The 9756-nt window shown below is 40.5% G+C and overlaps 1 protein-coding gene across 1 annotated transcript in view; it reads right to left on the bottom strand.

Moving 5' to 3' along the window:
- The window catches only part of LOC125887264 (zinc finger protein 845-like), a 15699-nt gene extending 13053 nt beyond the window's left edge, over positions 1–2646 (bottom strand). Inside the window, exons 1-3 of the mRNA XM_049573958.1 lie at positions 2365–2646; positions 1419–2264; positions 611–1334 (exon numbers count right to left, since the gene is read on the bottom strand). Of these exons, the coding sequence (XP_049429915.1) occupies positions 611–1334; positions 1419–2264; positions 2365–2536 (1742 nt within the window). The 5' untranslated portion in view covers positions 2537–2646. The remainder of the gene's footprint in view (positions 1–610; positions 1335–1418; positions 2265–2364) is intronic.
- Between the last annotated feature and the right edge of the window lie 7110 nt (positions 2647–9756).

Genomic DNA, 9756 nt, shown 5'->3' on the forward strand with positions numbered 1-9756 from the left:
ACACCCTGACAAAAGATCACAGCAACAGGACAAATCTTCTGGGATCAGTTTATTACTGTGCTCACTGCAAAATCAGTCATACTTTGAATCACAGGTTGCGCTCACATTTTCATGGACAATATTTCCAAACTTTTTCATGACTTTTCAAGGACTCATAATGAAGAATTTTCTTTTTCTTTCCCCACTTGCCCGGCGTTTTTCAAACATCAGATTCAAACTCTATGTAAACATAATTGGCACACAGGAAGGGAGAGACAAACTGAGGGAGAACATGACAAAACACACCTGATGGTAAACAAACATTGTCACACATCCACGCATATTAAAGCTACATTAAGACGCCAGCTTCAGAAAATGAATTTGCCATTATGTTCCATTATATGGAGGGTTATCCACTGAAGATGATTCTAATAATTTCATTATACACAAACAAGTTCTGTGACTTATCATGATTTTGACTAATTCCATGACTTTTCCAGGTTTTCCAGGACCCTTGCAAGTAGAAAATTCATTCAGACTTTAAAGCAGTCTCCTCCTTTTGTTCTTTATCTCACTACTTGAACTTTTCCAGACCTGCAATTTCAATTAAAATTCAGGATTTGGACTTCACTGCCCACTTTTCTCAGCATGCTTTATGGAACAGGCCTCTGAAAGCTCTGCCACATGTTTTGCATGTAAACAGTCTCTCTCCTGTATATGTGTGACTTCAACTGGAACCTCTGTGCTCAAGTGATGCACCTTTACACCTGTGTGCGTTCTACAATGCCTTTCCAGTCCTGACTTCTTACTGAATTTTTTCCCGCAGGTCTTGCAAAGGTAGGGTTTCTCACCTGTGTGCGTTCTCATGTGGATTTTTACGTCACCATTACGTCCGAAAGCTCTCCCACATACTTTACAAGTATACGGCTTCTCACCTGTGTGGATTGTCATGTGCCTTTTCAACACTGATGCGTCACTGAATCTTTTCCCGCAGGTCTTGCAAAGGTACGGCCTCTCACCTGTGTGGATTCTCATGTGGACTAACAAGTAAGCATTACATCTGAAAGCTCTCCCACATACATTACAAGTATACGGCTTCTCACCTGTGTGCATTCTACAATGCCTTCTCAGTACTGATGCGTCACTGAATCTTTTCCCGCAGGTCTTGCAAAGGTACGGCCTCTCCCCTGAATGAGTCCTCATGTGAACTAACAAGTAACCATTACGTCCGAAAGCTCTCTCACATACTTTACAAGTATACGGTTTCTCCCCTGAATGAGTCCTCATGTGGGCTAACAAGTGACAATTACGTCCGAAAGCTCTTCCACATACTTTACAAGTATACGGCTTCTCACCTGTGTGGGTTCTACAATGCCTTTCCAGTCTTGACTTCCTACTGAATTTTTTCCCACAAGTCTTGCAAAGGTATGGCATCTCACCTGTGTGGGTTCTACAATGCCTTTCCAGTCTTGACTTCTTACTGAATTTTTTCCCACAAGTCTTGCAAAGATATGGCTTCTCACCTGTGTGGGTTCTTACATGAGCACTCAATGCTGATGTGTCACTGAATCTTTTCTCACATGTTTTGCAAGAAAACGGCTTCTCACCTGTGTGGATTCTACAATGCCTTTTCAATACTGATGCGTCACTGTATCTTTTCCCGCAGGTCTTGCAAAGGTACGGCTTCTCACCTGTGTGGCTGTTCAGGTGTCTCTGCAATTTTGACTTGCGCTCAAAACCTTTCCCACATACGTCACATTTTAAAGGCTTTTCACCTGTATTTAAGTTTATCACAGCAGAGGTGTGTGGACTGTTACTGTTCATTTCACTTTCATGATGTCTTTTCTCTGCTTGAAGCTCTGTGTTTCTAGTTGATCCTGAGTCTCCACGCTGGTATTCTTCCTCATCTTGCCTCTCAGCTACATGAGAGTTGTGACAGAGCAGCTGCTGCTCACTGGTTGCTTCTGATATCACAGAGCTTATAACTGGTATAATGACGACAGACTCTTCCTCTGCTGCACTTTGAGTGTCATCATGAATGAAGTCCAGAGTCTGATCTTCACTCTGCTCACTTTCCTCATCAGCAGGAGTCAACATGAAGCCATCAGTCTCCTGCTTCACTACAAGCTGCTCTCCCTCCTGACTGCTGCACACTTCCTCCTCTTCCTCTTTAATCTGTGGAGGCTCTGGCTCCTCTTGCTCCACACTGGACTTCCTCTCCTCAATACACAGCTGCTGCTCAGGGACAACCTCCTCCTCCTTACACACATGTTGCTGTGGGAGCTCTGGAGGGACACACAACAACACCAACAGCATACTAATGTCATGCTACAGCAAATATACACACACAGCACAGGAAATATGTCCTAATTCAACTTTACACACCTGTCCTGTGTAACTTGATTTCAGGCTTCAAAACCATATCCAACAGTCTGCGCTGACGATCGATCTCTTCCTCGTACTCGACGATGCTTCTTTTAAAAGCTCCCAATATTTCTTCAGCAGCAGCAGTTAGTCGCTCGTTGACAAACTCTCTCAAAGACTCAACTGAACACATTGTTGTCTAATGTAGGCTACAGTAAATGTGGCTCGATGTTTAATTCATACATTAACCTCCCGAAGTGAACTCAGTCATTTGCGAAACGCGACTGCCGCCTTTGTTTTATTTACTTCCGCTGGATGTTACACTTCTTCTTCTTCCTCCTATTTAATGGCGGATTGTAAGCAACGTTCAGGTGCATTACCGCCACCTACTGTACACGCGTGTGTAGCCTCTTCTTTACATTCTACCCATCAATCTTGACTCCCTCAGAAAGTTGAACAGTGCTTTCCTCACATCTCTGGTCTTATCTCCTTCTCTCTCTGTCCCTAATGTTCCAGACAGACTGCTGCTCTCACTTTCCTCTGCAGCCTCTCTCTCTCTGATGCATACTTTACACAGTACATGATTATATGTTCCACATTTTCCTTCACACCACATCTCTCACACTTGTCAGTATTCTTTTTCCCCATTACATTCATCGTATCATTCAGACCAGTATGACCGACTCTAAGCCTCATCATGACAATTTCCTCTCTTCTGTTCCTTTCTTTAAAGATTTTTGTCATGACTGATTTTTGTATGTTATAATATTTTCTTTTCTTTGAGATAGTTGTAGTACGTATTTCTCAGGTCATCACTTGTTTTCTCCCCCACTTCATTCAGTCTCAGTGCGATTCCCCCATGGACCTTGAAAAAAGAATAGACTGGGCTGTGTGAATTCTAGTGCATCCAGTCCATACTTTCTGGCCCATTCATTTCCTGTCCAACCAAACCCACTCCTCTGGAACTTGGAATATTCCCAACAGTCCTTTCTTATTTGAGCTGCAGGGTTCTTTTCCCTACTTCCTTTAAGCTAATAAAACATTCTCTCTCCGCAACTCTAAAGGTGTCTCTCCTGCTTCAAATAACAGAGCATTAATGGAAGTTGTCTTCATGGCTCCTGTGCATGAATGTTTTTATTGTGTGGTTGATGGGCTGTAACTGTTTGTGTGCTACTGTCTTGGCCAGGTCTCCCCTGTAAAAGAGACTGTTAGTCTCAACGGGACTGACCTGGTTAAATAAATAGAATATAGTCACTGGTTTAGACACTGTAAGAAGGTCTCAGCTGCTTTAAGCATGTTGCTCTGTCTCAATGACACACAATGGACTACAACTACAGAGAAGAACAGTGATGCGCTATGATCCACCTCACACACAAACTAGCAAACAAACGTTCACCTGACACAATGAAGCAGCTCTGTATATTCCATTTATTTAGTGTACTGCCACACTCCTGCAGCTGTAAGAGGCCTCAACTGCTTTTAACAAGCTGCTGCTGCTGACTCCTCCCTGATAGCTGTAAACTACTGTGATTAACTGGATCAACTCCAAACTGAATTTGAAACTCAGTATTTATGAATACCTCGTATTTACACTGCTCAAAAAAAATAATTGAACATCAGATCTTGATAAATGAATTATTCAAGTTAAAAATCTCATACGACAAACAGTGGATAATTTGTTGAGAACAAAATGACGTAACAATGGTCAGTGGAAACCAAAATCATCAACCCACTGAGGACTGAATTCAAAATCACACTGAAAATCAAAGAAAAATATTGAAATCACAGGCTGAGCCAACCTGATATTAATTTTATCACAGCAGCTCATAATGTGACTCAGTACTGTGTACTGTATGCACCCCTGATAACGTCTGGCCGTGCTCCTGATGAGCAAACTAATAATTATTAGGCATATTATTTGCTTTAAGTCCAATTAATAAGTGACTTTTCTTCTCACAGCAGTCAGTGGTCAGTTGTGCACTGCAGGTTCCCCCTGTGTGGTTTACATATTACATAACCTGATGCTCAGTTTTACAGTTTTTCTCCAGTGATTTGAGATATTTCTGATAACAGTGTTTAAAGACTGCAAACACAGTGATGCAGTGTTTAGTCCTGTAATTAATGATTACTTTCATTACTGACGTTCGTAAATAGGTCCCAATCTGTGCATTGGAAGCACTCCTGAAGTTCCAGTATGGAGTCATCAGTCCAAACCGGAACAACTCTACGTACTTTTTTCCTCTTTTTAGAGCTGATTTATAGGTGGGGACGAGGCCTGTCGCAATATGCGATAAGTCGGTGAATTGCACGGTAAATTAAAAGGGATTCATTGCCATATTCATATTCACACACACACACACACACACGCACGCACGCTCCTTTTCACAGCAGCGGCTTCCGGTGAAAACGAAAGCATTTGTCTATTAATGTTAAACTCTAACGTCTCGTGGTTTTGAACAGTGGTGGATGGTTGTCGTTTGACGGAAGAAAACGGTTCAGTAGTGAACAAACTGTAATAAGAGCAAAGTTAAACCCTGAAAAGGTCTGTGTAGATGTGTAAATGGCAGGGTCTGGAGGGAGGGTGAGTGGGGAGAGTATGGATGAAGAATATACTGATTGGAATGAAGTGAAGTTGCGGTACAAAGGGAACGGGAAGAGAAATCTGAGTCAAGACAGTGGCTCAGATTATACAAGTGAAAATGAGAGAGTGATAAAGAGGAAAATGGATGAGGATAAAATGAAGATCTTGATAAAGTTCAAAGAAGGGCAAGATATCAAAACTGTTGGACCTGTAGCTTTATCACGCTACCTACAAGGCAGCATTGGAGGAATTGAGAAAGTGAAAAGCTTAAGTGATGGAAGTCTTGTTATCTTGTGCAAGAATGAGGGGCAACGAGCCAGAGCTCTCCAGTTTAAACAAGTGTGTAAGAAGGAAATCAGTGCAATTAAAATGTTTAAGAGCCGAACAAGTGTTAAAGGGGTGATATATGGAATCCCAATTGAAGAAGATCTGGAGAAATTAAGGGAAAACATCAAAGGAGGAACAGTGACGAATGTGAGAAGACTGAAAACTTGGAGGCTGAGGGAAAAGGTTGATAATATGTCAGTCCTGCTGGAGTTTAACGAAGGAAACTTCCAGATTCAGTGTTTGTTGGTTTCATGAGATATAATATCAGAGCATATGTTCCTCCACCTCTGAGATGCTACAAATGTCAGAAATATGGACATATTGCAGCCTATTGCAAAGGCAAACAGGTATGTGGAAGGTGTGGAGGAGAACATGAATTTGGAAAATGTGAACCTGGAGCTAAGTTGAAGTGCTCAAACTGTGGAGGAGATCATAGCGTGGTCTATAGAGAATGTGAGGCAAGGAAAAAAGCTAAAGAAATCCAACAGACAAAACATGGGGAAAAAATTTCATATGCTGAAGCTGTCAGGAGAGTCCACGGAAATCAAGAAACTAAGATGGTGCCAAGACAGGAGGACAAAGGAAAGTGCTGCAAAGTGAAGGAAGATACATTGATTGTCAGTAAAGAAAACGTCCTGTATTTTATGGCTGAAGTGATTAATTGTACGTTCCAAACAAAACATAGATCGGAGAAAACAGCAATAGTTGTGAAAAGCGCCAAACGCTACCTAGATATAAAAGGGATAACATGGGAACAGGTGTATGAAGAGCTGAAAAACAAGGAAAGGCTGAGGAAAGATGAGGTGGCACAGTCACAAGAATTAAAAAGATTTATTCATGAACAAAGAAACAAGCCAGATATTATTTGTATTCAGGAAACATGGTTAAAACCTCATCTGAGTTTTGTGATTAATGGTTATATATGTGAACGTAATGACAGAGTAAATGGTTCCGGGGGAGGATGTGCAACATTCATTAAGCAAGGAATACTATAGTAATACTATAATACTATATACTAATACTATAATACTATAATAATATAGAATCCTAGGGGGTGGGAGTAGCTTGGAATATATAGTAGTGCAAATTTGGGGAAAAAATCACAATATGGTTATCATAAATTTTTATAATCCATGTAAAAGAATCAAAATAAGCGAAATAGAATTAATAGAAGGCCAAAATGAGAAACAAGTCATATGGTGTGGAGACTTCAGTGCTCATAGTACATTATGTGGAGGAGATAAAACAGACCACAATGGGTTGGTAATAGAGGAGATAATGGATAATAAAAATTTGGTATGTTTGAATGATGGCTCTTCAACAAGAATAAGCCATAGATCACAGTCTAATTCAGTATTAGAATGAATGAATGAATGAATGAATTTTTATTATTGTGTCATGCACAAAGTGCCCAGCCCAAACAGGCTTACAAGACACCAATAATCAACAAAAACAGACCAGAAACCAGAGTAGAAACATAAATTACAATTAATATTAGACAAATATCCTATCCTGACGCTTCTTCCATGCTTTAGAAACAAAATTAGCCAACTTATAAACATTAAAATTAAACAACCATTCCATTTTATCGTCATCAGACCCCCAGAACATTTCTAAATTTTGAACGAATAAATCACTGAATATCTGTGTTCTTAGATCATCATAGAAAGGACAATACAGAAGAAAATGCGATTCGTTCTCAACTTCTCCCAAATCACACACTTCACATAATCTATCGTCCTCCTGGAGGTTTTTAAATCTGCCAACTTCGAGGTTCAGAGGGAGGATTCCTGTTCTCAACTGTGCAATTAAAGATCTTTGGCTTCTCGATAGATTTACAGTAACATAGGATTCAGGGCCAAAGTTATGTTTAATTTGAATATACAGTACAGGCCAAAAGTTTGGACACACCTTCTCATTTAATGCGTTTTCTTTATTTTCATGACTATTTACATTGTAGATTCTCACTGAAGGCATCAAAACTATGAATGAACACATGTGGAGTTATGTACTTAACAAAAAAAGGTGAAATAACTGAAAACATGTTTTATATTCTAGTTTCTTCAAAATAGCCACCCTTTGCTCTGATTACTGCTTTGCACACTCTTGGCATTCTCTCCATGAGCTTCAAGAGGTAGTCACCTGAAATGGTTTCCACTTCACAGGTGTGCCTTATCAGGGTTAATTAGTGGAATTTCTTGCTTTATCAATGGGGTTGGGACCATCACTTGTGTTGTGCAGAAGTCAGGTTAATACACAGCCGACAGCCCTATTGGACAACTGTTAAAATTCATATTATGGCAAGAACCAATCAGCTAACTAAAGAAAAACGAGTGGCCATCATTACTTTAAGAAATGAAGGTCAGTCAGTCCGGAAAATTGCAAAAACTTTAAATGTGTCCCCAAGTGGAGTTGCAAAAACCATCAAGCGCTACAACGAAACTGGCACACATGAGGACCGACCCAGGAAAGGAAGACCAAGAGTCACCTCTGCTTCTGAGGATAAGTCCATCCGAGTCACCAGCCTCAGAAATCGCAAGTTAACAGCAGCTCAGATCAGAGACCAGATGAATGCCACACAGAGTTCTAGCAGCAGACCCATCTCTAGAACAACTGTTAAGAGGAGACTGCGCGAATCAGGCCTTCATGGTCAAATAGCTGCTAGGAAACCACTGCTAAGGAGAGGCAACAAGCAGAAGAGATTTGTTTGGGCCAAGAAACACAAGGAATGGACATTAGACCAGTGGAAATCTGTGCTTTGGTCTGATGAGTCCAAATTTGAGATCTTTGGTTCCAACCGCCGTGTCTTTGTGAGGCGCAGAAAAGGTGAACGGATGGATTCCACATGCCTGGTTCCCACTGTGAAGCATGGAGGAGGAGGTGTGATGGTGTGGGGGTGTTTTGCTGGTGACACTGTTGGGGATTTATTCAAAATTGAAGGCACACTGAACCAGCATGGCTACCACAGCATCCTGCAGCGACATGCCATCCCATCCGGTTTGTGTTTAGTTGGACGATCATTTATTTTTCAACAGGACAATGGCCCCAAACACACCTCCAGGCTGTGTAAGGGCTATTTGACCAAGAAGGAGAGTGATGGAGTGCTGCGGCAGATGACCTGGCCTCCACAGTCACCGGACCTGAACCCAGTCGAGATGGTTTGGGGTGAGCTGGACCGCAGAGTGAAGGCAAAGGGGCCAACAAGTGCTAAACACCTCTGGGAACTCCTTCAAGACTGTTGGAAAACCATTTCAGGTGACTACCTCTTGAAGCTCATGGAGAGAATGCCAAGAGTGTGCAAAGCAGTAATCAGAGCAAAGGGTGGCTATTTTGAAGAAACTAGAATATAAAACATGTTTTCAGTTATTTCACCTTTTTTGTTAAGTACATAACTCCACATGTGTTCATTCATAGTTTTGATGCCTTCAGTGAGAATCTACAATGTAAATAGTCATGAAAATAAAGAAAACGCATTGAATGAGAAGGTGTGTCCAAACTTTTGGCCTGTACTGTACGTTCGTAATTTTGGTTTTAATAAAATCTCATTTAGCCATTTGATCTCAAATCCATCAAGTAACTTTTTTCTGATGGCATCTATGCTGCATGTTAAATTATTGCTAAATATATATTGTAAATCAGCTTCTCCAAAAATGTAATGAATCTCCTTAACCCATGGTGATTTGTGCAATTTACTCCAAAGAAAAACTTTCTTATTAACTCTGTTATCTGACATATTGAGCAGACGATTCCACATTCTTATCATTTCACATTTGCGTCTTATTGAGCCAGGAATCCAACCCAAATCACCCTGAACAGCCAAAATAGGGGCAAACTTATAAACACCTAAGAAGCAGCGTGCAGCTCTGTTTTGAATAGAGTCTGCCACTTTACAGTCTTTAAAACCCCATATCCCTGAAGCATAATTTAATATAGGAGAGACACATGCATCGTAGAGTTGTGAATAGGTAGAATATCCAAGATCTCTACATATTTTAAGCTTGTTAACAACAGATCCTAGAGCTCTCCCAGCTGAATCCGCCAAGACTTTTGTTCCAGCTTCAGGTCATAAATTCATCAAAAACAAATCCCAAATATTTATATTCAGGTGTAAATTCCAGTGTTGCAGAACCAAAAGTTATTATCTTCTGACTTCTCAAAATACATTTTTTCCTAAAATGAATTATCTGTGTTTTGCTTCGATTTATTGATAACCTCCATCTGCAACACCAGACCTTTAGCAAATGTAACATCTTCTGTAAATCATCCTCAGATTCAGCCAGGAGAGCAATATCGTCCAGCGTGCAATAGAATACCCACAGTTAAATTGTCCAGATGTAAACCCAAATTAGAGTCTTTGATTTCAAGAGCCAAATCATTAACATATATGGTAAACAAAGTAGGGAAAAATATCACCTTGTTTAACACCAAAGGAGTACTAAACCAATCTGTTTGTATATTATTTACTTCTATACAAGCAACTGGACAACTGTACAATGATTGTAATG

This window comes from Epinephelus fuscoguttatus, linkage group LG1, assembly GCF_011397635.1.
Source record: "Epinephelus fuscoguttatus linkage group LG1, E.fuscoguttatus.final_Chr_v1".
Classification (NCBI taxonomy): domain Eukaryota; kingdom Metazoa; phylum Chordata; class Actinopteri; order Perciformes; family Serranidae; genus Epinephelus; species Epinephelus fuscoguttatus.